General features: G+C 46.2%; 2 protein-coding genes across 2 annotated transcripts; both read left to right on the forward strand.

Moving 5' to 3' along the window:
* Positions 1-963: 963 nt before the first annotated feature.
* On the forward strand, positions 964-5008 carry LOC121351053 (keratin, type I cytoskeletal 10-like). Its single transcript, XM_041462904.1, has 6 exons — positions 964-1452; positions 2328-2410; positions 2920-3076; positions 3875-4036; positions 4492-4617; positions 4778-5008. The coding sequence occupies exons 1-6, from the start codon at positions 964-966 to the stop codon at positions 5006-5008; spliced, it is 1248 nt and encodes a 415-aa protein (XP_041318838.1).
* A 9081-nt stretch (positions 5009-14089) lies between these two features.
* LOC121351044 (keratin, type I cytoskeletal 9-like) lies at positions 14090-19517 on the forward strand. The gene is made up of 9 exons (XM_041462882.1): positions 14090-14680; positions 14770-14852; positions 15504-15660; positions 16073-16234; positions 16513-16638; positions 17256-17482; positions 17780-18087; positions 18541-18642; positions 19492-19517. The coding sequence occupies exons 1-9, from the start codon at positions 14090-14092 to the stop codon at positions 19515-19517; spliced, it is 1782 nt and encodes a 593-aa protein (XP_041318816.1).
* Positions 19518-26425: the final 6908 nt, after the last annotated feature.

Genomic DNA, 26425 nt, shown 5'->3' on the forward strand with positions numbered 1-26425 from the left:
GCAGCTCTGTCAGGAATTCTGTCTTTATATGTCCCAGGACAGCAATCTCAAAGCTCTGATTAAAATGCAGCCTGTATTGACAGAGAAATTTGCCATAGGATGTTTCTACTCCCATCCACTGCTTCAAAACCACCCTTTCCCAGCAACAATTACAATCCATAATGAGGAGAAGTGCAGAAATTATCTTTCACTGAACAACAGGAAATACTTAAAGCACTTTTACCTTCCTTTACACTCTCCACATAATGAAACAAATCCTTTGTGGATTACTGGAGAGCCACAATCATGTATGAAGAACCTTTCATCCGTGCCCATTACAAGATCCCTCCTTGGTCTCACTTGTCTCACAGCAGTGCTTTGGATTTGTCATTTTGGCAGTGGAGAGATTTAAAGGTTAATCTCCGTGTCTCTGATCTTTCCAGAGTTCTTACATCATTCTTCATACATCACTCGAAAAGCAAACTTGGTATTTCTTCTTTCTTTTTCATCTTACATATTCCAACCTCAGCACCTTGCATCAAAACTGCTTATTCAAGTCAAAATAAAATGAAAATAAATTAATGAGAGATAAAGACCTCTTTGATGCAATAACCTTTAATGATTTCTTCCTGGTATGTAATTTAGGACAGTGTTTTTCCTGGCTTAATGCTGTAAGTTTGCATCATAAACAAAAAGCTGATGATTCATAAAACATTATTGCTAATGTATTTTTGAAATTAGCAAGAGACATGTAAAGTATCTTCCTTGTCTACCAGGCTTCTTGAAAGGAACCTTCCCTTTGAGAAATTATTCTTGGCACCAATGGCTGGAGTAGCCAGCCTCATGGGAAGAAGCAGCAGTGGTGACACCCACTGTGGAAGGTATAAATAGGGATCGGCGGCCACGGCCAGCCTGCAGTCTGATTTCGTATCAAGCTGTGCATCTTGCTTTGGGCTTCTGCTTGCATTTCCAACCGCTGTCGCCATGAGTTGCAACATTAAGGAGACTATTACTGTGTCTAGCAAAGGCAGGAGCAGCGGTGGCAGCTGCATCATTGGTGGTGGTGGTGGAGCACGGATTTCTTCCTTTGGCATAGGCAGTGGCAGAGGTTTTTCTGGAAGGAGTTACTGCGGTGGAGTGAATTATGGAGGGGGACTGAGCGTTGGTAGCTTGGCTGGTGGGAGCTATGGAGGTGGCAACTGCTATGGCAATGGCCTCGGGTTTGGCATCGGAGGTGGGGTGGTTGTTGGGGGTCTTGGTGGCGACTGCTTGCTTTCGTCCTGCGATGAGAAGGTCACCATGCAAAACCTCAATGACCGCCTGGCTTCCTACCTGGACAAGGTGAAGTGCTTGGAGAAGGAGAATGCTGAGCTGGAGTGCAGGATCAGAGAGTGGTACGCAACACAGGGCCTGTCCTGCGAGCCCCGCGACTACAGCTGCTACTACAAAGAGATTGAAGATCTTCAGAACCAGGTAATCCCCCCTCGGCTTGTTCCTCCCCTTTTGAAAGCTTATTCCTGAGTTTGTGTTTAGAACTTACTGCAGTTGATGGAGGGAGCTCTGGTGCTTGTGAATGTCTTTGCAAACAGAAATTTTAGCAAATTCCTCAAAGATATTGCTGAGTGTGCGTGCTGTAAGGTGGTATGGGTGGGAAAATGCTCTGAAAGAGGAAAAGGATGCTTTGGTACATTGTATTTGACTATACAATTGTAAATGTAATATTATCAATGTAATATTACCAATGTACTCTGAGGAAATGTAGTGGTGTCAGCCCCACAGGAAGAGCAAAGCAAATTATGGGACAATCAAAAACATACAGTTTGGATGCTTTATCAAATGAAACATTATAAATCTCTAGGTGAGAAAGCTGAGAATTGAAACTGATTGTCACAGTGACACAAACAGCCTAATATTAGTAAGTCCACAATGAAAGTTACGGCTGATCCTAAGGCTTAAAGACACCTTCCCTCCATGTTCCCTGAAGGTCCTTAAATCTGAAGCCCAGAACATGCCAGCTTGAATGTCAGTTGAGATTTACTATCTTAAGGAAGGTTCTTCCGGTTTATTTTTTGAAGCCTCTTTGGAACTTGCCTTCAGATCTTGAAACTGGGAAGTCCCATCCCACAGCTCTTTAATTCCCAGTTCTATGTGGTTGATCTCCTTTCTTCTGTGAGTAAAGGAGGCAAAGCCACGTCCTTCAACTTCTCTGCTCAAGGGACAAGGTTACTTAGGTAAGAAGGTAACAGAAAAAGGGAAATGTGAAGAGTTCCTACCTAATTGCAAGGCAGAAAAACCTATGGAGTAAAACAGGAGAGAGGAGACATCTCTCATGGTTTGCTGTTTTCCAGATTGTCTGCGCAACCATTGATAACAACAAGATCATCCTGGACATTGATAACAGCAGGATGGCTGCTGATGACTTCCGTGTGAAGTGAGTGCCCCTCTAAGAACCTGCTGCCTCCCCCCTGCTCCTTTCCACCTCCCTGGGAGGCTCAGAGCACTAATTACAGAGGCTCCAGACACGTCTCTCCACACCACTTTGGTAGGGCAGGATGATGAAAGGCATTTTGCTCCTGGTCACCAGCCCTCCCTTAATTAGTGTTCTTGGGTAAAACATTTAGCAACGGCGTTTGTGGTGAGGCTGGGGACAGGCAGCTCAGGGAGTGGCCCATTTTCACCCCAGACCAGCACAGATGAGATCAACAAAGCAGAAATGCAGCTGAGTAAGTGATACCGAATATACAGTGAGCAGGAGCAGGGAAAAAAAACCTGAGAAAGAAAAGCTTTCATGTAATGACATGAAGTGGTGCGGAAATCCAAGGCATGCAGAAATCCAACAAAATGCAGGTCAAAGCATGGAGCTGGGCAAGGAGATCGTGGCGCAAACAGAACCCATGTGGCACGTCCCCATCCTGAAATGTGCTTTCTGACACAACCCAGGTACGAGACGGAGCTGGCGCTGCGCCAGAGCGTGGAGGCCGACATCAACGGGCTGCGCCAGGTGCTGGACCAGCTGACGCTGTGCAGGTCTGACCTGGAGGCACAGCTGGAGTCGCTGCGGGAGGAGCTCTGCTGCCTGAAGAAGAACCATGAGGAGGTAGGTCCTGCCCTCTCCCCTGCGAGCATCGTGGATTGTTGCAGTTGGTTTGAGGGGGCTCCCCAAGCTGTGTGTTCGCTGGTGGCAGCAGGCAGGCAAGGAGATTCCACACGGCTTCTGAGGGTGCTGATTAGATGAGGGTTTATTGGGGGTCCCACCCCCGGGAGCAGCATGGTTACTGAGGGAGAAGGGGGAAGGGAGGGGGAGAGAGGGAGAGCCTAGGGGGAGAAGGGCCAAGAGAGTCTGGTCCACCTCACACAGCTTAAGAGGGAGATTCAAAGTGGGAGCAGAATAAGATTTGGGCCAATGGGGTTACAGATACATGAGAATCCAGGGCAGCAACACAGCTTGGAATAAACCGTACATTTTCGAGGGGTGAGACAGAGCATACCATTTAACTAAAATGCAACACCACAATGGTCCTGGTAGAAAGCATTGCCACTGTGCTTGGAGTTTAAATTGTCCACTTGCAGGCCACAGCTTTCTCACCAAACTTTCTGGGGCTCAGACTACTCAGCCTCAGAAGGGAAGGGAGCTCTGGCAGGAGCAGCGATGCTCCTGGGGCTGTGCTCACACTGGGAGCTCCAGAGAGGGGAAAGCTGCTGCTGATTCCAGTGGATGAAGAAACAAATTAGCCAACAGATTCCTTGGGCAAACACTTGCACCATCCTCCTGTGCCTTTCACAGCCACAGCAGGGAGGAAGGTCTCACAGGGAGGGCAGTTCTTGGCCACTGAGCTTTGCTCTTCTGTGCTGCCTTCCAAAAACCAGTATGATCTGATCTGGGATTTATTTCCAGGAGATGAGTTGCCTGAGGAAACAATCAACTGGAGATGTGAGTGTGGAGGTCAATGCCTGCCCGGGACCAGATCTCAGGCAAATCTTGGAGGATTTGAGATGCCAGTATGAAACACTGATAGCGCGCAACCGCAAGGAAGTCGAGGATTGGTACGAGTGCAAGGTAAGCAACCTTTGTGCTGCAAATCAGACTGACACACACAGCCCCAGGCCCAGGAGCCTTTCAGAGACCAGGCATGGAGACAATAAGCAGTTCTTCCTTCCCAGTGAAGCCCAAGAGCAGTACTCATAATACCCTGTGTTCCACAGGAGCCACAGGCCTGTCTGACCAGTTTGTTATGTCCCATCTGGAACAGCAGCATTTGCCACAAGGCTTGTGGTGTGTTGTTGGAACAGAGATATTCCACATTTGGATTAAAGAGATTTAATAGCCACGAGGTTAAGGGGATTTGTAAAAAGAACAAGCAGTGGAGCTGGTAGGGAACACCCTGTGCACAGAGAACCTGCCCTGCTCCCTGTTTCCTTTTGCTGAACACTCACCATGTTCTGCTCCTGTAAAAGCTTTCCCTGGATACCCAGATATCCCTAAAGCTCTTTATCCTGGATTGGTGATTTCAGATTGAGGAGGTGAATCGGGAGGTTATTACGAGCGGTCAGGAGGTGGAGACGTGCAACAACCAGGTGACTGAACTGAGACGCCAATTGCAAGCCCTGGAAATCGATCTCCAAGCTCAGCTCAGCCAGGTGGGTGACGAGCTGACTCACAGCTCCAACTGGTCACTGCTGGGTTTCTTAGCATGAACAGCCAGACCCACCAACTAGCACAATGGTGGTGAATGGTAGTTCATTTTTGGACTGGAGGGTGACACTAAAACGACTGTTGTTTTTTTCCTTATCTTATCAGAGAAATAACTTGGAATCATCTCTGGCTGAAACGGAGTGCCAGTACAACAGTCTCCTCAGTGAGCTACAGAACCAGATCACGTGTGTGGAGCAGCAGTTGGCTGAAATAAGAGCAGAAATAGAGTGCCAGAACCAAGAGTACAAGACCTTACTGGACGTCAAGTGCCGCCTGGAGCAGGAGATCCAGACCTACCGGTGCTTGTTGGAAGGAGGACAGCAGGACCTCATGTAAGTACCTCTCCAGATCCACTAGAGAATAAATGAAAATGTCAGGGATCTGCATTACAGATTGGGTATCCCACCTGATCTTCAGTCCTTCTTGAGGCTTTCTCTGAGATTAAAAAGTTGCCTCATGAACAATTTCCTTGTGATGAACATTCCAATCCAAACTAAATGCCAGTCCTCGGGATCTGAAAGTAGAACACCAAATCTGTTAGCTGCTGGTGACAACAATGTCACTCCTGGCATTATATCAGCATTTGTGACAGTCCCTTTTTTATAGTGAGATGGGTGAGAACTGTCCATGCCAAGAGGGAGCACAAATGTAAAGCAACTCTGAAAGTGAAGGAAAATTTAATGTAAAATACTGTAACACTTATAAAGACCATAGTTTGAGATTTTGTGTCATGTAGTCAGTCAGCAGTGTCACGTAAAGTTCTAAAATTCCCTATTTCTCTCACCAAATTTATCCCACTAGTCATGGAGGAGGAATTGGAACTGGTGGAGGGGTCATTAGGACGAGCCATACCTGCACAGGAGGAGTCAGACAGGCCAGCAGAGCTGGAGCTCATCCGTGAAAGAACAGCGGCAGAAATTTCCAAGGCTCAGGCAGGTGTGTATCCACACACAGGTACCACCTGAGCAGCCACCTCTGGTGCACATCTCCAGCTGCTCTCCAGATGTGTCAGGTGTTAAACTGGGAGATGTGCTGGTGTGTCAGAACCCAAGACACCCCTCTGGGTGCCCTGAATGGCTCAAGATCCTGGCAGGGGCTCTGAGACCCTGGCAGGAAGCCAAAGACACTTGGGATTTCCATCTTAACCCATGGAGCAAATCACCAACTTTACAAGTCACAAAAGTTTAAGTAGTTGTCACAGGGTGAAAAGTAGAATTTTGGGATTTTTAGAATGGGGTTTGGAGTCACAAGATGGAGGAATCTGGGCGTTCCCTGTCCTTCTTCTTTCTTCTTCCTAACCTCCATCTTCTTGGTGATGGTGGCATTTTTAGATTGGTTTAGAGTAGAAGTAGACAGTCTAACATAGGCAATAGGTACTGGAAAATAACTGTAAATAAAGTACACATAGTTTTTAGTATAAAAAGACAGCACCAGCCCAGGGGCAGGCAGTGTGCCCTTGACAGACCTACAGATCAGACCTCTGAAGGTCTGAGAAAAAATATTTTAGATAATAGAAAATAAACAACCTTGTGAACAGGAGCTGAAGAATCCCGAGTCATTCTTCGACCATCGGGCTGGGAAAAAAAGAACTCTCGGGGTCATCCCAAGAGCAGGAAACCCGAGACTGGGGAGCATGATGTCTGTCACACACATCCCAGCAGGGTCTCCTGGCCCTGCCTGTCTCCCGGACTCGTGTGAGCACGTCCGAGCAGGGGGCTGCCCCTCGGCAGAGCAGCCCCACCTCAGTGTCCAGCCACTGCCGGGGAGGGACCCTGCGAGGACAGTGTCAGCAGGGCAGCAGGTGCTGAGGTGGCAGATGTCCTCTAATAAAACTTTGCTTCTGCCTAATGCAATCAAGAACCTGTGTCTGAAACTGAGTTTCTTTCGAGCACCAGCTGCTGATCATGAGCAAGGGGCACCTAAACTGGTCAGGACCATCCTGCACTGGGAACAAAGTTGCCTTGCCAGCAGGAGAGAGTGGCCTTGCTGACCTGGCAGGTCTTGTTCAGCTCCTCCCTGCTGTCACAGCCTGAGGCAGATGTTGCCCATTCCTGTGTGGCACAGGAGGAGTCAGACAGGCCAGCAGAGCTGGAGCTCATCCGTGAAAGAACAGCGGCAGAAATTTCCAAGGCTCAGGCAGGTGTGTATCCACACACAGGTACCACTTGAGCAGCCACCTCTGGTGCACATCTCCAGCTGCTCTCCAGATGTGTCAGGTGTTAAACTGGGAGATGTGCTGGTGTGTCAGAACCCAAGACACCCCTCTGGGTGCCCTGAATGGCTCAAGATCCTGGCAGGGGCTCTGAGACCCTGGCAGGAAGCCAAAGACACTTGGGATTTCCATCTTAACCCATGGAGCAAATCACCAACTTTGTATGAAGAATTACAAGTCACAAAAGTTTAAGTAGTTGTCACAGGGTGAAAAGTAGAATTTTGGGATTTTTAGAATGGGGTTTGGAGTCACAAGATGGAGGAATCTGGGCGTTCCCTGTCCTTCTTCTTTCTTCTTCCTAACCTCCATCTTCTTGGTGATGGTGGCATTTTTAGATTGGTTTAGAGTAGAAGTAGACAGTCTAACATAGGCAATAGGTACTGGAAAATAACTGTAAATAAAGTACACATAGTTTTTAGTATAAAAAGACAGCACCAGCCCAGGGGCAGGCAGTGTGCCCTTGACAGACCTACAGATCAGACCTCTGAAGGTCTGAGAAAAAATATTTTAGATAATAGAAAATAAACAACCTTGTGAACAGGAGCTGAAGAATCCCGAGTCATTCTTCGACCATCGGGCTGGGAAAAAAAGAACTCTCGGGGTCATCCCAAGAGCAGGAAACCCGAGACTGGGGAGCATGATGTCTGTCACACACATCCCAGCAGGGTCTCCTGGCCCTGCCTGTCTCCCGGACTCGTGTGAGCACGTCCGAGCAGGGGGCTGCCCCTCGGCAGAGCAGCCCCACCTCAGTGTCCAGCCACTGCCGGGGAGGGACCCTGCGAGGACAGTGTCAGCAGGGCAGCAGGTGCTGAGGTGGCAGATGTCCTCAGCTCCTCTGCTCTTCAGACAACTGGGCATCCACAGCTGTGCAGAGACACCCACAGGACGGAAAGAGCTGATGGCCTGGAAGCCGGTTTTGTACCTCATGTGACACGGTACAAAGATTCCTCACACCTAAACACGTATGGAATATTTTGGATTCCTTTGCTGAGAAATTAAAAACCATTCGAAACATAGAGGCAAATTCATTTCTCCAAGTGCCGCTCCTGACTGTGGCACACGCGTGCAAAAGAGCATTTCTGCGTCTGCTCCGACCTGTTCCTGCAGTGCAATAAACCTGGAGCAGAGAAGCGGCAGAGGGAGGGCGGAATTTTGGCTGTGAGGAAGCGGAGAAGGGACAAGGGTGATCCCTGGCGGCGGGGACGGGCGCGACCAGAGATGCTCATCCCGACAGCGGAGGAAGCGGACGGGGATCCTGCCGGCAGCGCTGCCTTGGTGGGGCCGGGCCAGGTCTCCCCCTGCTCTTCCCACACTCGAATTTCTCCCTGCCCAAAACCTTGAACAACGCCCCGGAGCTGCTGCTCGCTCCTCCCAGCAGAACAGCGTGAATCAGATCCTCCGTGAGCGAGAGGCAGATGCTCATCTAAACTAAAATCCTGGGAATTTGGCATCTGACTTTTCACCTTCTGCTCCATCGGCACTGCCCCTCTTGTAGCACAGAATGAAGAACCTGTGGAAATATTTACGCTGGGTTGGGTTTGGTTGTTTTTCCCAGAGGAAAGAGACATTTAAAATACCTATACTGGGTTGGATTTGTTTTATTTTATTTTATTTTATTTTTCTCCAGAGGACAGAGACATTGAGATTGCCTGAGAATACAGGGCAAAACTGGTCAATCCAAAAACTGTCCAGTCTGGGCCGAGCCTGAAGCCGAGGTTTGCCAATAACACTGTATTTCTGTATTTAAAGTCACATAAAAATTTAATAGCAGCTGAAATAATTAGTAATCCTGACTGCCTGCAAATGCTTCTTGTGCTGAAAAACAAGGAAATGGAGAAAGTGCCTGGGGAATCCTGGCACTTCCCAGCTCTCCCCATCAGGTGTCAGCTGTTCCCAGCTGGCAGATCCCAAGGAAACAGTGTCCTGGTCCCGAGCCCTGTCCTGTCCCCAGCCTGTCCAGTCCCTGCTCTGCCCCAGGTGTGAAAACAAGGTCTGAAACTCTGCTTAAAACCGAGCTTACATTTTCCTAAGGGGCCCAGAGACGCTGAGTTAATGGAGAACTAATTCTGACTGTGGCTAAGTGGAAGTAATTGCTGTTAGCCTATCCAACAGAAGTAAAATAATATGTGATTAAAATGATATAAAAACGCATTGATCCACGATCTGCAGCAATTTCAGCCCTGTCCAGCCCCCCTGCCCTGCAGTGGGGTGGGCAGCGCTCCTCGCCCACCATGCCGAGGGATCCCGACACATTCTGCGTGTCAGCACACGGGATATTTGGAGAATTTTTGGAGATGCAGGGTGAACGATCCCGGCCCTGGGCTGCAGGTGCTCTCTAGAGGGCACTCGGCTCCCACAGAGCTGCCGGAGTCTCGGCTCGTCCCTTCCCAGCCGGGTGAAGCGGTGCCTGCGGGATGCGCTGGGGACACCGCAGTGCCCCGGACACGGAACGCGCTACCAGCCCCGGCATCCCGCTCCAGTTCCCCGCAATTTAATGCTCACACTCTCAGTGAGGTTGCTGTGACCAGGTTTTGCCTGTGGCTTCAGGGATGGTGCAGGTGTCCCCCTGCCTCCCGCAGGTCCCAGGTGTTCTCCCGTGTGGGGGTGTGTGGGATGGGCACCAGACTGAAACTCGCTCACCGCTTTGCCAATACCTGTTTGTTTTCCAAACGGCACCCGAGTATTTTGCATTGTGTCGTTAGGTGGGAGCACAGTGAAAGCCAGCGTCTCCTCAGGGGTTGTAAATGTGCTGTAATGACCCTTTGCTAATGAGGGTCTTGCAGCTGAGACCCCAGAGAGACAGCCGGGCCAGGGGCTGTTTGGGACCCACAGTGAAGCAGCTCCAAACCAAAGGGTTTGTGTTCTGAAAGTCTCTTCCAGCTCTGACTCACCTAATTACTGCTCCTATCACAACCACCATCGCTCTGTTGGGTGGTGGAGCTTTTGAAGGTGCTCTTTAATGTTTCATCACTGCTCGGCTCTGCAACAGTGAATGAGTAACAAATCGGGCAGAATGGAGGCAGGAATTATGCTTTTCCTAAAGGAGGGATGTTTGCTGCCTGGACTCTCCCACTGTCCTTCCCCAGGTCACCTGTCCACGCCAAGTCCAGCTTTGACTGACCAGTGGGTGGACATGCTGCATTAGCACCAGTGGACACAACAGGACAGATTCCAGGGATATTCCTGTGGCCACACACCTTGGGGTGTGGGTGGACACCAAGATTACACCCTGTCTTGCAGAATAGCTCAGGAGAGGTGGGGACTTTCTCACTTCAAAACAGATATTTTAAAACCCATCGCTTAAATAGAGCCTAAATAGTTTTTGGCAGAAGGGAATCACAGGATTATTTAGGTTGGAAAATCCCTCTAAGATCCTCGAGTCCAGCCCTTCACCCAGCACTGCCAAGGCCACCACTTGCAGATGATTTTCACAGAATATCACTGAGATCTAAAACAATGCTGTGTGTTTTGGGTTTGGGAACAAACCCAAGCACTCTGGTTAGGAGCCCCATGCCTGGAGAAGAATGAGGCACCATCTTTTGACAGAGTTACTCCTAATTATAAAAACACATTTATAGAAAATCACACTTTTCACGGGAAATTGTTGGAACTGAGCATTTTCAGCCTCAAATATTTCTGGATGGAACTGCTGCCAGGCACCCACAGCTGTGTTAGTGGGAGGGACAAAAGATTCCAAACACATTGTACTCTCACTACAGAGTGAACAATTATGAATTGTTGGGTAGGAATTACTTTTTGCTTGGAACTTTCAGTTAATCCACTATTGAAAGAATAAGCATGATTGAGCTCTAATGCATTACAACTGATCTAAATCAGATTTTTCCATTTCCAAACATCTAGCTTTTTATTGGATAAGAAAAAAATCTTAGTAATTTAAATTTTAATGGGGAAGAGAACAGCTTAATGGTAAGTGTCAGGCAGCTGAAGCTCACTGGAATGAAGAGCAGAATGCAAACAAGAATGATGTTCACCCTCCAACGCAGTCACACTGCACGGTCTGGCTTTCTTTTCTACTATGGAGAAATCCTATGGGATTATCTGGTGCTAATAAAACTGCTTGATGATCATATAATGGGAGTTATTTTATAACATATAATTATGACAATGAGTCATATTCCCCAGGTAAATATTTCACAGTTTTTCTCTATGTAGCAACATACAAGAATTGAATTTTCCAACAAGACCTGACCAGAAGCAGGAAGGATGGAAAAGGATCCCAGTGAAGCACCAGAAAGGGGGACAACAGTCCAGTTGTGACCCCACAAATGTGCTCAGCAGCCTCAGTGGTTTCTCCCAAACACAACAGTGTGGGGAGGGTGTGGAGCTGGGGAAGGTGGTCCTGGGGGCTGAGAGGAGCTGGCACGTGCCCATCCACAGCCCCTTCCTGCTGCCACGCTCCCAAAGGAAAAATTTCTCCGGCAGCCTCAGCCAAAGCACATCTGGGCCGTGCAGAGCACAAGGGAACCCGGCCTTTGAAATGCTGAGTGGATTCCTGCCCATCCCGGGAGAATTCCTGCCGGCGCTGGGTGAGCCGCTCAGGCTTAAATAGTCCATCCTCCACTTTGGGCAGAGCTCAAATAGTCCATCCTCCACTTTGGGCAGAGCTCAAATAGTCCATCCTCCACTTTGGGCAGAGCTCAAATAGTCCATCCTCCACTTTGGGCAGAGCTCGTAACAGTTTCATCACTGGAAAAGGGAGAGGCCTCATTGCAAAGAACCGTGGAGCCACCTGCCTACTCCTCCTCCTCCTCCTCCACATCCCCCAAACCCTCCATCCCCCCATCCCAGTTTTTGGCTCTGCTGCAGTGAGCAGCACCAGCCCCAGACTCTGTAACATTTCATTCTCCCATTTCACAGGTACTGCTGGGGATCCTTCCAGCTCCTGAAGTTTACTGCAATCACTTTTATGTGAAGGTTTCCCAGGCCTCCAGTTGCACTTCAGCAGCATCTCTGGATTTTGCTGGAACATGATCTAAGATACCCAGGAAGCTCAGTGTGTTGCAAGGACAATACAATGAGACAGAACTGCAGAGAAAATTACCACCTCATAAACCAGCTTCCACCTTACAGCAGCTCTGAAATAAAACTTTCCTTTCAGGAACCATTTGTTCTGTGACTTCTATCTCTGATCCTGGCCAGGATTTCCAGACATGATGGATCTGTCAGGCTTCATCAGTTTTAAGGAGCTAAGTTTCACTCTTGAAGCACATTGCCTGCACAAGTTCTAGGGGGAAAATGGCAAGAAATCTTCCTTTCATGTATTAAAAATGAAGCTATGCACACAAGCATCCTCTCCGATATTCAAACCATCCAAAAATGTTCGTTTGTTAAGGGAAGACAGGAATGTTGGTCTTCCTAAAGGAAAACCTAAAGTCATTCATAAAAGAAATGACTGATACAGAAGATGTAATAAACATTCTTCCAGATTTGAAAAACAAAACAAACCCTTTCTTCAGAATTATACAGAGCAACACTGATTTGTTCCCATGTCTCTGTACCAGGGGTGTCAAAGCAACAGTTAAATGGAACATGACCCAGGTGCTTCTTGAGCCAAAGTAGCTGCAAGTATACAAAATAATTTCATTCCCTTTGGGAGAAAAGGATTTCTCACTGGAGAAAATTATCCCCCAGACTCCAGTGAGTGTTGAGGTGAACCATTGAAATTTCTGCAATGCAGGGGAAGCCTTGCTCCCTCAGATGTTCCAGAGATGAAGTGGAGCAGCAGGTGGAAGGTGAGGCATGTCCTCTGCGTGGGCCAGGGTGTGCTGGGAGGGGCCTCTACCAAAAGCTGTTTCCACAAACAAAGCTGTAACAAACAAAACCTAATTAGCAACAACCACCACCACAAAGGCTGAGTGAGAAAACAGTAATATCCCAAATCAATACCGGAAATTGGGTGTCACACCAGTTCCACCTACAAGGTGAGACAGATAACAAACTGGGATTTGCTAAGGATCAGGTTCTTGGGCAGGAGGAGAGGTACCCAGGGGAGAAATGTCACAGTCTGAGGCTCAGGGTGCTCTGAGAGCTCACAGGGCAGATGTACAGCTGAACTATCCACTGCACTGGGCAAAGATACAGTCTTAAAAGAAGAAAATGGAACACAACAAATATTTCCTACTTTTGGTCATGCTGTGTCTGTGAATGGAAACCAAATCTGAAGGAAAAATGCTGTTTTGATGTAGTTTATTGACTTAATCCCCAAACCAGGAATTTTACCTTTCTCATCCAAGTATTGTATTTGTGCTGCATAGGGAAAACATCCTGATAAAATTCTGAATCCCCTTCAGGAGCATGACCAATGACACTCCCAGCTGTCAGGAGGGACCAGCCCCAAGCCTCAAAGCTTTCCCAGGTCTCTCAACCACCCTGTACTTCCACTTGGCCCAAGCAAGGGTTTTTCCCTGCAACAACTTGCCACACTTCCTTCCCTCAGCCTGACACAGAGCAGCTCTGCAGTTGTTGTGATACCATTTTCCACAATTAATTCGTTATTTATAAAACACAATTATAGAGGTGTGATTGAAATAATTGCTGACATGTGATATTCGCCATTATTCACTGAGTTTTTATGAGATATTACAAATAAATCAGAGTGGTTCTGTGTATCCACAACACGCATCCTGCACTGGGCTTTCCAAAGGTAATAAAGGATTGCAAATAAGGAGTATGCAGCATAGGATAATGATAAACCTATGAAAATCTCAGTTAGCTATAGAAAAAACAACCAGAATTCCTTGACAAATATCTGAGCATTGGAAGAGAGATGGGAACATCCACTGCTGTCCTGTGCTGTGGCAGTGTGGTGCTGTGCTGAGAGGGCTGTGACCAGGACGAGGTGAGTGGGATGAGTTTGTTTCGGGTGACTGTGAGCCAGTGCACTAGATCTCAACAGAGATCTCCCTAATTCAGAGCCACCCAACAGAAATTACATGTTTTGTGTTAATAAACAAAAGGTCACAAACACTTAGAGGAAGGGTTAAGCTTCCTGCCACTGCCAAGCATCTCCTTTTGGCAAATTAGGGCTTGTAACCACACATGGAAAGCGGGTACTCCCTTCCACGGTGACACCCACTGTCTCAGGTATAAATGCAGAGGAGGCTGGCTGGAACTTGGAGCTATGATTCCAGAACAACTGTAGGACCAGCTTTGACTTTTCACCTGACTTATTTGCTGCTGCCACGATGAGCTGTGGCTCCAAGCAGCCCCTGAAGAGCTGCCTGCGGGGGAGCAGCGGTGGAGGGGGCAGCTCTCATTCCTCGGCCTCCTCGAGGACAGTCACCTCCAGGACAAGTGGTGGTGGCAGGTTTTCTGGCAGCAGTTGTGGTGGAGGAAGCTCCCAGAGCAGCTGTGGCGGAGGAAGTGGTTATGGCAGGCGCAGTAGCTACGGAGGAGGAATGAGCAGCAGCAGCTGTGGAGGGAGCCTGGGTGGTGCCTGTTATGGAGGGGGAATGGGCCACAGCAGCATGGGAACGGGCTTCAGCTCTGGGAGAAGCTCTGGGGGCTTTGGTGGAGGTGGGGCTGGTTTCAGTGGTGGCAGCTTTGGCAGTGGTGGCTTCCATGGAGGGAATGTGGGAATTCTCTCCTACGATGAGAAGCTGACCATGCAGAGCCTTAATGAACGCCTGGCTTCCTACATGGAGACAGTCAGGAATTTGGAAAAGGAAAATGCTCATCTTGAACAGTTAATCAGGGAGTGGTACCAGAAGCAAGGTCCTATTGGCCCAAAGGACTACAGCCACTATTATGGACAAATTGAAGAACTTCAGAAGCAGGTAGGATATTCTTTGCTGGAGAAGTTGAAGCACTGACAGACTGAGAGATTCACAGGAAATGTTTTCCTAACGTGTTGTGTCTCTTCTAGATTGTGGCTGCAGCTGTGGAAACCCATAAGGTACTTTTGGACCTGGATAACACAAAGATGACTGCAGAAGACTTTAGAATAAAGTAAATATATGTTGCTCTTTTACAGGCACTGACTTCCTTCCTCCTGTTTTCCTGAACTTAGTTTCATAGATTCATTCCATAAACAAATATCACAGGGACTTGGCTTCCTCCTGCTTCCATGGCAGCACAACTGAAATAATTTGTGAAACTTCAAATTTTTCAGTATTCCTAGAGTGGTCTTTGATGGGAATGCTGCCTATGGTTGCAGAGCCAGAGCTCACAAAAAGTTTTATTTATAAGAAAATAAAAATTGGTATTTTCTGTCACTGAAAGTCAGGTTAACCAGAGAGATGGAATGTGCACACAATTGTAGTAAGAAGAGACAAGGAAGGAGACCACGAAACACATTTTAATATTAAAGTTTGATATTAGTATTAAACTTTGTATTTATTTAGTATAAAGAGCAATAACTTTATGTTATTAAGTAATATTATTAATTAAATACTAAGTATTGGCTTAAACTTAACATTAAATGTTAAATATTGATGATTTCCTAATTCTGACGGCTGAGAGATGCCGCAAACTCCAAAGTACAGACACAAAAGCAGACAGTGATTCTGGAATAGGTGAATTTTCCATAAATAATGTCAGTTAGGAGGAGAGCCGAGGTGCCAGGAGCAGGGCTGACCTCTGTGCACTGTCCCTGGCCAGGTACGAGATGGAGAGCGGGCTCCGGCAGAACGTGGAGGGCGACCTGAACAGCCTGCGGCCCCTGCTGGATAACCTGACCCTCACCAAGTCCGACCTGGAAATGCAGTTTGAGTCTCTGAAGGAGGAGATCATCGACCTCAAGAAGAACCACGAGGAGGTAAGAGCCAGCTCCTTGAAATGCACACTGGAGATGGGGGAAGCTGACATCCAACAGTGACCAAGGGGCACGGCCAGGCTGCTCCAGGCTGCCCCTGAGCTCAGCCCTCTCAACAAGCAATGACTGGAAAGTCAAGGCTGAATAACTGCAACACAAACCCTCCAAATATATATATTATATATATATATACACACACATATATATACATATACATAAATATATACACATACATATATATACATACATATATATACATATATATATATACATATATATACACATGTATATACATACATATACATACACACACACACACACACACACACACACACATATATATATATATACATATATATGTTGTTGAAAAGCTCAATTTGTGTTCATTGTCCTTGGGCCTGGGTTTTCTCTGCAGGAAATGAAACTGCTGCAATCCCAGTCCAATGGGGACGTGAATGTGCAGATAAACACTGCTCCAGGAGAGGATCTGCTGAAAAAACTGAATGAGATGAGGCAAGAATACGAAGCTATTATTCAGAAAAACCGTGCAGAGGTTGAGAAGTGGTACGAAAGCAAGGTAAATGGTGATAGCTCTTGTTAAGAATTTCCTATAAAGGAATGACACAACATCCATTGATTTTACAAAATAACAGTAGAGTCCCTTTGGTCAAAATGAAATAAATCACAAGTGGGCTTGAATTGCTCTGGCAGAGCCACACAAGCAAGTTTAACAGCCCCATTCTACCAGTGGCCCTTCTGCAAATTGTTGTGTTCCAGATGGTCCCATGATAAACTGCCATGTTGGCACTCTAAGTAAAACTCAGAAACTGCAATTCCCTACATTAATTTTTTCAGATGGAAGAAGTGAGTAAACAAGTCCATTCAAGTGGCCAGGAAATAGAATCAAGCAACCAAAAGATCTCTGTGCTGAGACGTGAATTTCAGAGCCTGGAAATTGAGCTGCAGTCGCAGATCAGTCTGGTAGGTAACAATTGCTCCTCATCCCCTGTCGCCACATTTCTCTTCACGGAGAAAAGCAAGGCACAATTCTTCCCAAGAATATTTCTGGGTTTCACATTCTCTGAACATCAGAGAAAGAAAACACCATGTGTATCTCATTGCTGTGCCTGTGTTGTGCCAAAGGAGAATGCAATATGGAGATTGCTTACCCAGAGTGATGGTGTTTTGCTCCCTTGGCATATCAGGGCCAAGAGTGTGAGTGTGTCTGGACAGTCACGAGAGAGTCAAGGGAGAGTCAGGAGATGAGTGCAGTTCTGTGCAGTTGTGTGCAGAGTGAGTGCTTGGCAGATTCAGTTTAGACGTATGTAATATAGTATAATAAAGTAATTAATTAGCCTTCTGATAAGATGGAGTCCTCCTCATCATTCCTCCTTTGCTGGGCCCTTCCCAGCACAGTAATAATCCCCTGGTAAACAAAGAATTCAGAAGCTGCTGGAATGCCAGGATGTCTGACAGCTAGTGAGGATCCTTGGCACATCTGACACCATGTGGGACTTTTCTCATGTTGGGCATGGGAATGATCTAATCCTGCCCCATTCCCAGAAACAAAAAATTCCCATTTTGTTTTCCCTTTGCAGATTGACTCTCAGAAATCCAACCTGGAAGACACGGAACGCCGTTACAACATGCAGCTGCAGCAGATCCAGGGCATGATCGGGCCCTTGGAGGAGGAGCTGGCCAGCATCCGCTGTGAGATGGAGAGCCAGAACGAGGAGTACAAGATGCTCCTGGGCATAAAAACCCGCCTGGAGCAGGAGATCCAGCAGTACCGGGCACTGCTGCAGGAGGGGCAGCATGGCATTAGGTACAGACAACAGTTAATTAACTTTCTATCAATGCCATCAGGGAAAGAGGAATATTTCCATTAGGAACTGGTGCAAGGGATTAATTATCAACATATTTACTACAAGTACAAGAATTAACATGGAATCTAAATCTTGGCTGGCAGCATGCAAAGCTGTACTTTTATAAAAGTGTTTAGAATTGTAATTTGCCATTTCTTCCCCTAAGTGCCATCAGGAAGCGATGGCACATCAGGAAGTGCCATTATTTGGGAAAATGAAAGGTAAAAAGGAAATAACACACCCATTCCTCCTTACAGCACTTCACAGGGAGCAGCTGGTGGTGGATCTTCAGGAGGAGGAGGAGGTCATGGAGGAAGTAGTGGAGGAGGAAGCTGTTGGTCCTCAGGTGGAGGAAGCAGCGGAGGAAAAACCGGAGGATCCTATGGAAGAACTTCCTCTTCTGAAAGTGGAGGAGGAGGGAGTGGAGGAAGTACAGGAGGTGGAAGCTGTGGTAAAACTTCAGGTGGAGGAGGTGGCAGTGGAGGAGGAGGAGGAGGGGGTAAATCCTGCCTCTCCCGCTCTTCATCTTCCCAGTCCCAGCCTGGCGACTCTTGTGAAAGCCCAGGTAAAAATGGAATTAAAAAATACATCCTGCAATCCACAATTCTCTCTGAATAGCAGGAAAGGATATAACTACTTCCTTCCTGGAAATATTTTTACTAATTTTTTCCCAGTCTTGTTTTAAGGCCACTCTGACATTTGTTCTTAGATAGTGACAAATCAACACGAGCAGCACGAAGGATGGCATGAAGAGTTGTGTCAGAGGATGGGTGAAAAGAGGAGATGGAGGGGGAAAAGGGAAAATGGTGCCAAATCCAAAGTATGCAGGGAACTAGGAAAGTCAGATGTTAGAAATGTGACTGGCATTAAGCAGGGGTTGTTTAAAGCAGGGTAGAATAATAGGAACACTCAAAACATTTAAAATATAAGGGGCATTGGCTGCAAAATACTGAAGCAGCAAAAGATGGAGATGACCAAAGGGTCTGATCCATATCTGACTTCCTGGCTCTGGTTCCAGGAAGTGCTGAAAACATGAAGCTCTGCCTGGAAGGAAATAAAACATTGGAGAGAGGAGCAACCATGGAGGAAGTGTCTGAAGCCATAAAACACATGAGACGGGGTAAGGGCCCAGGTCCAGGCAGCACCTCAGACAAAAGCCTGAAAGTGATGAAAATGAGCAGGAAGATGAAATTTTTAGAAAGATTCAATTCCACTTCTGATTTTTTATGAAAAGATGGAAAATGGTCCTGCTTTGAGGTTTCCATTTACTCCTTATAATGACCAGGTGCAGTCAGGCTCTGCCCCAGAGTTTCCATTGCAGACTGACAGTCAGTCATGACATGGGAGCTGGCTCTCACCCAAAGGGCCTGAAGCCATCAGTGCAAACAGTAGGAACCCTGCACAGATGCTCCCCATGCTGAAAACAAGACAGTGAATTCAGGAGCATTTTGTGTCATGAGGAAGATTATTTGGTAAAATTTGGTGTAGATGAGCTCTAGTTTTTAAATAATTCCTACATAGGCTTTGCAAACTCCTACACGAAAATTTATTCCTCGGATCAAACATCCCCTCTGCCCTGCAACACTCCAACATATATTAATGCTTGGTAGGCAAGATTAAAGCATATTATGTGCCATCTCTCTTTAACTTATAAAAATCTACTGTAAATATCTGTACACACACAAATGCAGATTCTAAGTTCACCTGTATTTGGTTTGTAGTGCTGCAGCCACACTAAATTAAAGTAATTTGCACTGCCATGGCTGAGAACAGAAGCAGATCCAGGTAGTTAATTGCTAAATCTGCACACACTGTACAAACTCAGGTGTGACACTGTCTGGACCTTTCCAGAAGGCTGGGAACAACCCCGATGCACTGAGAACTGCACAGATGATACTTAGGAAGTAACATAAGGTTAAAAATGCTGAATTCTTAAAAAAAATTCTTTCTTTCCTCCATCTTTCAACAGGGAGTTTTAGAAAGGTTGAGGAGTGATCAGCAAGACCAGCATCTTCCACTGCAGAACCTCCCAGTGAGGCCTTTGGACCAAGCAAGACTCTACTGAGCAAGGCTGAACGTCCCCTGCCACGAGCAGCAGTGAACACTTGTCCAACTTACTCAACACTGCTCACTCCAGGGGCTCTTCAGAGCTCTCTGCATGTCCTGTCTGCTTCCTCCATCTGTGCTTCTGCTCCAAATCACTGTTACCTGAGTTAATCTCTACCGTGATTGGTGTTCCTGTGGAATAAATGCTAATAAATCTTTGCTTCTCTCTGATGCAACCAGAAAGCTGTGTCTGGTCCAAGTTCCTTTAGCAGAGATTTTTGTTTGAATCAGTAACAGATATCAAGATCTACCTGTGGAATACACAATGATGTGTCAGATAACCCATAAGACCCAAAGTTATCTGTGACATATTCACTACTTAAGACTCACTGGGCAAAACTTTGCAGTCTGCACTGCCAGGAACAATGCTCTGTTGAAAGGAAACTCAGTCAAAACCCTTCTGCTATTGACTTCCATCAGGGACAAGAGGATGGGTTTAAGGAACTGACTATTCCCTATAAAACCTCTTGAAAATATGATCTCTGTTGGGAATCTCACTTGAAAATAAACCAGAGGGTTTCTCACACACCACCTGCTCACAGATTCATCCTTTCTCCTGCACGCCTCTCCCCTCACCTGCTTAAGCCCAAACAGAACAATCACTCTATGAGTTTTTCAGTTTTACAACCATGAGGTTTGTTTTTTCCCTCTGAAGAAGGCATCACCCATGGGAGAATGTTGGGAAACCCAGACTGAGTGGGAGACCGTGGGAACAGGAATCCCAAACTCCTGAGTTCCAGGCAGATCTGTGCCAGTGATTCACAGTGTTGCCTTATGCTGGGCTCTCAGCCATTAATTAGGATTGGGGAAAACAAAAAAAAAATCTGATTTTTTTTTCCTGACCAGTGTCCCTTTAGAGACTGGAGGAACCAGCTCACCTGCATGAAGGACTCACACACAAACACGTGCTGATGCACCTGACCTGACACACAGCAATGGTGGGGATTGTTTGTCAGGATACCCCCAACTCCCACCTCTTGCAAAATCACCTTCTTCATTTTTAACCCCTTGCAGCATCACATCACACTTGTCTCTGTTTTGCTACCTGTCCCCCAAGCCTTCTTTCTCTAATTGTTCTGCTCATTTTCCACCCCTGGCACGTGGTGACAGCTATTTCTCAGACCTGTCTGTCCAGGGTACTCAACCTGCAGCCCAAATTAAGGAATACTCCCAATCCAGGAGCCCTGCTTGTCATACCTCCCCTAGGAGCCTGCCAAGTTAACCTCAAAAATGTTCCTGCTCAGTGCCTGCTTCCTGGCTGTCCCATGGTGATTTACAGGCCATCACCTGGCCCCTGGCCTCACAGTGACACCCAGGGGGCTGTTGGGATGGTGGGATATGATTTACTCAGAGGAGCAGCCTGTCCATGCTGGAGTTCACTGCTCTCTGCCACTGTGGTACCACTGACACCTCTTGCTCCTGTCCTTCTTTCCAAAAATATGACTTACTTTTAGTATTTTAGTGCTGGTTATCAGGCATCTCTGAATTTAACCCTGCAGAAGAAATTCTCCTGAACTGACCCCTGGGGGAGCAAAGCAGAAACTGGAATTTGGAGCGTGGGAAGGGCAGTGAGGCAGTTCAGGGGCTGAGAACCCAGTGCTGAGCACAGACATGTACCAGGGTGCAGCGTGTTGCAATACTCAGTGCACTTCTGCTGCTGATTTAAATGCTTATTTTGATGTAAGTAACAATTTCTGAGCCATAAGGTTAAATAATACACTACTACTTTTGCTACTCAGCATTGATTGTACTGGCTTTTCCTTATCTAAAATCTGTGGCTTTCTTAACAAGATGTTTTTATAATGTTTATACATTTAATGAGTTTGCATCTTCTACAAGGTAAAGCAGCTTCATAATATGGTTTATTGCATGCTATGGTATGTGACAAAATAAATGCAAACCACTGATAAACTCACAAAACCCCCTACTGAATCATGGCATTAGCACTCATTACAGACAAAAAGCAGACTAAAATGAGATGGTTTCTTACCAGACCCCAGAAGAAAAAGCCAGTTTTAAGGATTCTTTCCTTTTGACATTTTGGATTACAAAATCTGCACCTGGGTTATCACTGGCACTTGCTTACTGAGAAAGCAGGTTTACATGGAGGAACAGAGCTGGAAAACTCAAACCACTGCAAAGCAGGAGTAAAAAATACAAACATTGTAGTGTCAGGTGTCAAAGCTTAGGGCAGGCTCAAAGTAGGGCAGCAGCAATACTGAGGGGTGAGGAGAACTTTGCACTTTTTAATTGCATGCATCTCATTAGTCACTAATCAGCATAATAAGCTTTAATTTTATGAGCACAAAGTGTTGCAATTCGGATACTTATCTGGTGTTCCTATTAGTGCTCTGAGAAGGTAATTGTGGTACGTGTTGGAACAAGACCTTCAGAGCAACCTTAGGCAAAAAGCAACGTGCACACACTCCTGTGTGTTTGCCTTCAGAGCTCCCAAGCAATCCATGTGTCCATTTGGAAGCACAGATGTCATTTCCAAACTGCCTGTGTGTATATTGTGCTGATGTCTCTTTTGTTGAGCATTCATTGTCAGCCCTGTTAATTGGCAAATGCTTCCCAGGCCACCTTCATGGGCTGCAGCACGAGTGCAGCAGGCACATCACATCACTGTGCTGTGGGGGAAGGCAGAGCCCACCTGGGCTGTCCCCGAGTGTGGAAATCCTCTGCAGAGCTCAGCCCAGCAGGACCTTCCTCCCCTGCTAGGCTGCAAGGACAGCAGATGCCATGGATGTCCTCCTTCCCCACTCACACGAGCTGCAGTAGCAGAAGGTGCCACAGCAGTGCCACTCTCCATGTGCCATCTCACAGGGCACGGCACTGACCAGAGCCAGCCAGGTGTGGGTGCCACAGCTCTGAGGGGCCATGAGGCTGCACAGCCCAAATGGACTCAGGTATCTGAACCTCAGAGAGAGGCAGGAACCTTGGCAGGTGCTCTGACCATGCCCTCCAGCTGTTCTGTTTTGGTACCAACAAAAGGAATTATTCCAATCTAATTGCCTTCACCCTGTAGGAGACTGGGGAAATGGCAGTGGGACCACTCTGACTGTGGCTCAGAAAATGCTAGAAACATTGACAGGAGGGAATTAACAGCCTGCAAAGTGTCCCCAGCTCTGGGGCACACACACCCTGACCCACAGCTCTCACAGCTACATGGCAAAACCCACATGAGCATTTTTGGGATCTGAGGAACAGCTGGTCTTCCCATCAGCCTCCTTGCATGGAAGGTCCAGGTTATCCTGCACAAAAGGTCATGCTGGGAGAGTGCTGGAGGTTTTAAACTTCACAGGCAAGCCCACTGCTGCCTTAGGAGTTCTTGTTTGCTTTGCTGGGTCTAATTTGAATTTCTTCAGAAACGACAGCGATTTCACTAGAACGTTCTGAGCTGAAGCAGGAATGAGGAGTCTTTGAGGTGAAAACAGACCCTCTCTTCTTATAAAAATTTCTGGTAAGAATGATGGGAAGAGGTCATTAAATAGATGAAAAGAAAATCTGGTAGTTGCCTGAGGCAGCAGAATGACATAGAATTAAGGGGAAATGTTTCAATTTTTCAGCACACAAGCACAAAAGGGAGAACACATTTTCTCCAGGTCTGTTTGGAATGCAGCAGCTCCAGCCTGTAGGAGAAGTCTCCCAGCTCTGCAGCGTGGGCTGCTGCCAGGGTTTGCCACCACTCTGATGGCTGGAAGTCACTTTGATAAGGATCACAGCGGCCTGATTAAAAGGAGAGCAATAACAGAGTGAGAGTGAAGGAACATGGCTGGGCTGAGCCCGAGCAGAGGCAGCACACTGGAACATTCCAGCACTCTGCAGGCCAGGCACTGCTGGTGACTGGAGTAACAAAGGTCCTTCCTCTGCTCCCATTGGGAAACAGCAATGTTATATAAGGTATGGATGCTGCATCGACACAGAAACATTAATGGTTCAACTGTGCATCACATATGGGAAACAGATGAGAGATGGTCCTAAACCTGATGGTTCCTTTTTAGGTAATTCTGTAAATTTACACCATCTATATAATATATTAGTGAAAAGCATCAGAGAACAAAATCTTTAAAGGCACTTCTGATGAGCTCAGAAATGAAAGATTCGTTCTGTCCACAGAACAGATCTCTGCTTTACAAGTATTTGCACAGTCAAATATTTAATAATCAAAAAATGTTTAAAAATCAGCCAGGAGGGAATTCAGTGTGTGCAACTCTACAGGAGGATGAAGGATTCATAGTTCACCTGCATTTTTCAGGCACTTCAGTGTCCTGCTCCAGAGAGACACACAGTGACTGTGACAGAAACCAAACATCCCAAGGGCAGTCCTCAGCTCCAGGAATACACAGGGATATGGCCCAGCCTCATGGCCAGCAGGGTTCCTGTAAACCAAGGTGTTCCACATCAAGGTGGAACTACTACCACAAATGAAATAGCAGCAATGCTAAAGACAAAACAAGAGCACCCTATGAGCATGTGACTTAAAAGTTACCTTAGATCTACAGGCAAATTCTGTGATTTGTGATCCTCCTTTATATACAAAGAGTGGTAACTACACAAAGCTAAAATGAAATGTCAAGGTGAGTAAAAGTTGTCCACCCTTAGTGGTTTGAACCTTTATTTCCTTTCATTGTTGTTATTTTTTAAAGTATTTTCCAAGCCTGAAATAAAACTTGCCCTTATCAGAAGAACTCTTCCATATGTACAAATCCCTGCTGTGAATAGTTACATATGGAAAAAGACACCAGTAAATAAAATAGGAAATAATGTGGATTGTCAGAAGGATTAAAATATTATTTTGGCAATTTTTTTACTCTTTCTTTAATAATTCCAGGGAATTTTGTATTTACTATCACTAACAAACACACAGCTCTTCTATCTTGGCTGTGAAAAGCATGTCTAAGGAATATCCCTGGAATCACTGATGGGAATTTGAAAATGATAATCAATTTTACTCACCACAGCAGAGTTTGTGACAAAGGGTCCCACTGAGCAAAGCAGCATTACCCAGACCCAGAGGCAAAACAGCACAAAAAAAGAAAAACCATTTTGCCTGTAGCAAACTCCCTCTTTCTGCACCAATAACAGACTGTGCTAAAGCCCAGAAACTGTTTATGCTGCTGAGGTGTCACTACCAGCCTACAGCTGAGAATCAGGAGAAATTATTCCATCACCAAAGTGCTCGGAATCTTTCATCATCTTTCAGCCATTGAGAGATCAAATTGCAAGATAAAATCAGGAGGTTTTGAAAGCAATTGCATAAGCAGCAATAGAGCAATGCTGGTGCACACATGGCAGCACAAAGGATGTGGTCAGGAAATGTTAAATAATCCTGAATTTACAATCAACATCCCACCAAGGCAGCCTTTGGAAATCAATGTGCTGCATTGTCATCTGCAAGAGGTCCTGGCTGGGAGAAGGAGAGCAGAGCACAAATGGCAGTTCCTTGGAGGAGCCCTCTGCTCCTGCACCTGAGGTTTAGGGGAGATTGCTACATTTCATAACTCCCTACAGTCATTAAAGGCTCCATAACCCCACAGAGAGGAGGGCAGGAGATGAAGACATTTCAGAAAAAACAGAACTGTCACTGGGAAACTGTGCACGTTCTTCTGGGCAAAATGGGGACACTGTGGGTCCATCTATAGCAAGACACAAATGCTGGGGTTGTGCTGTAATTTGCACATCTGCCTTCAGACACTTGGCTTTGGCATCCAACCTACCTAGTGAGGATGGAAACCCTTCCACCCAGGGTCAGCTTCTGGGGATCAGGGCAACACGGAAGTGTGGGGTAATTTCTTTTGTGGTCTCAACAGTCTGATTTTTACTGATTTGTATAAAAAGTCTTTCAGCTTTTCTCTTGGGATGCTATTTTAATCTCAAGGATCTTTGCTTTAAGAACAGTAGATATAATTACTTTATCACCTACAATATTTGACACATTAACAATAGAGAGAGTGAGCTGCTTTATATTAATGATAAAAAATCTTCCCACACACTAGTTTTTAAATCATTGTCTGAAATAAAACAACTTCTAATTGGGATACAATTGACTTTATAATACAATTAACACATCCTTGATCTTCATTCTATTTTAGATCAACAGTGCTTTGATGAAAAGAGTTCAGTATTATTTTTCTTTTTGAATTCTAGGACTTAGCTGGTTGTGAGCTGCCTTAGCGCTTTCTTCACAAAGGAGGGATTTTAATTTTTAAACAAGAATCCCTCTGCATTGTTTGAAATAGCCTGCTCATATTAAATAAGATGTTCTCTAAGTGCTGGCAGGAATACAGGAGTTCAGTCTTCACAGACAAGTCACACAATCCTATTAATAAAACCCTTGCCCTAGCACGGATGGTGAGAAACGGAACATAAGCTGTGTAGAAAATCTGAAATGCACAAAGTTGGAAAGAACAAAAGAGAACAAACAATGAACAAAACAATCTTTAGCAATAGCAGCTACAAAACCTTAGCAGAGGAAGTACCTATTCCAGAAACCACTCAATGAAAAGAATATGTCACCCAAAAGAAGTGAGATGTTCAAATTCATCCAAGCCTCAGAAGCCCAGATGTGGGCTGGATTGCCCGAGATAGCTGCACAAAAATACTGTTCAGCAAATTATTCTTGGCACAAACAAGAAGTTTGGTAAATGCCCTGGGAGAAGGAAACACCCTGATGGTGACACCCAGTGTCAAATGTATAAATAGAGAGGGCTGGGGATGAACATTTGCAGTCCTGAAGCTTATCAGGCTGTGCAGCTAAATTTGGGGTTGCGGTTTGTCTCTTGCCTGCTGTTACC

Source organism: Pyrgilauda ruficollis, unplaced genomic scaffold (assembly GCF_017590135.1).
Source record: "Pyrgilauda ruficollis isolate IOZ18807 unplaced genomic scaffold, ASM1759013v1 scaffold161, whole genome shotgun sequence".
NCBI lineage: Eukaryota > Metazoa > Chordata > Aves > Passeriformes > Passeridae > Pyrgilauda > Pyrgilauda ruficollis.

What these genes read in the sequence shown, in the direction of transcription:
- LOC121351053 (XM_041462904.1), top strand. Translation starts at nt 964, where the DNA reads ATGAGTTGCAACATTAAGGAGACTATTACTGTGTCTAGCAAAGGCAGG. An exon ending in AGGATTGGTACGAGTGCAAG is followed by an intron (nt 4,037 to 4,491) that starts GTAAGCAACCTT and finishes TGGTGATTTCAG; the next exon opens with ATTGAGGAGGTGAATCGGGA. An exon ending in TCCAAGCTCAGCTCAGCCAG is followed by an intron (nt 4,618 to 4,777) that starts GTGGGTGACGAG and finishes TTATCTTATCAG; the next exon opens with AGAAATAACTTGGAATCATC.
- LOC121351044 (XM_041462882.1), top strand. Translation starts at nt 14,090, where the DNA reads ATGAGCTGTGGCTCCAAGCAGCCCCTGAAGAGCTGCCTGCGGGGGAGC. An exon ending in TTGAAGAACTTCAGAAGCAG is followed by an intron (nt 14,681 to 14,769) that starts GTAGGATATTCT and finishes TGTCTCTTCTAG; the next exon opens with ATTGTGGCTGCAGCTGTGGA. An exon ending in GCAGAAGACTTTAGAATAAA is followed by an intron (nt 14,853 to 15,503) that starts GTAAATATATGT and finishes GTCCCTGGCCAG; the next exon opens with GTACGAGATGGAGAGCGGGC.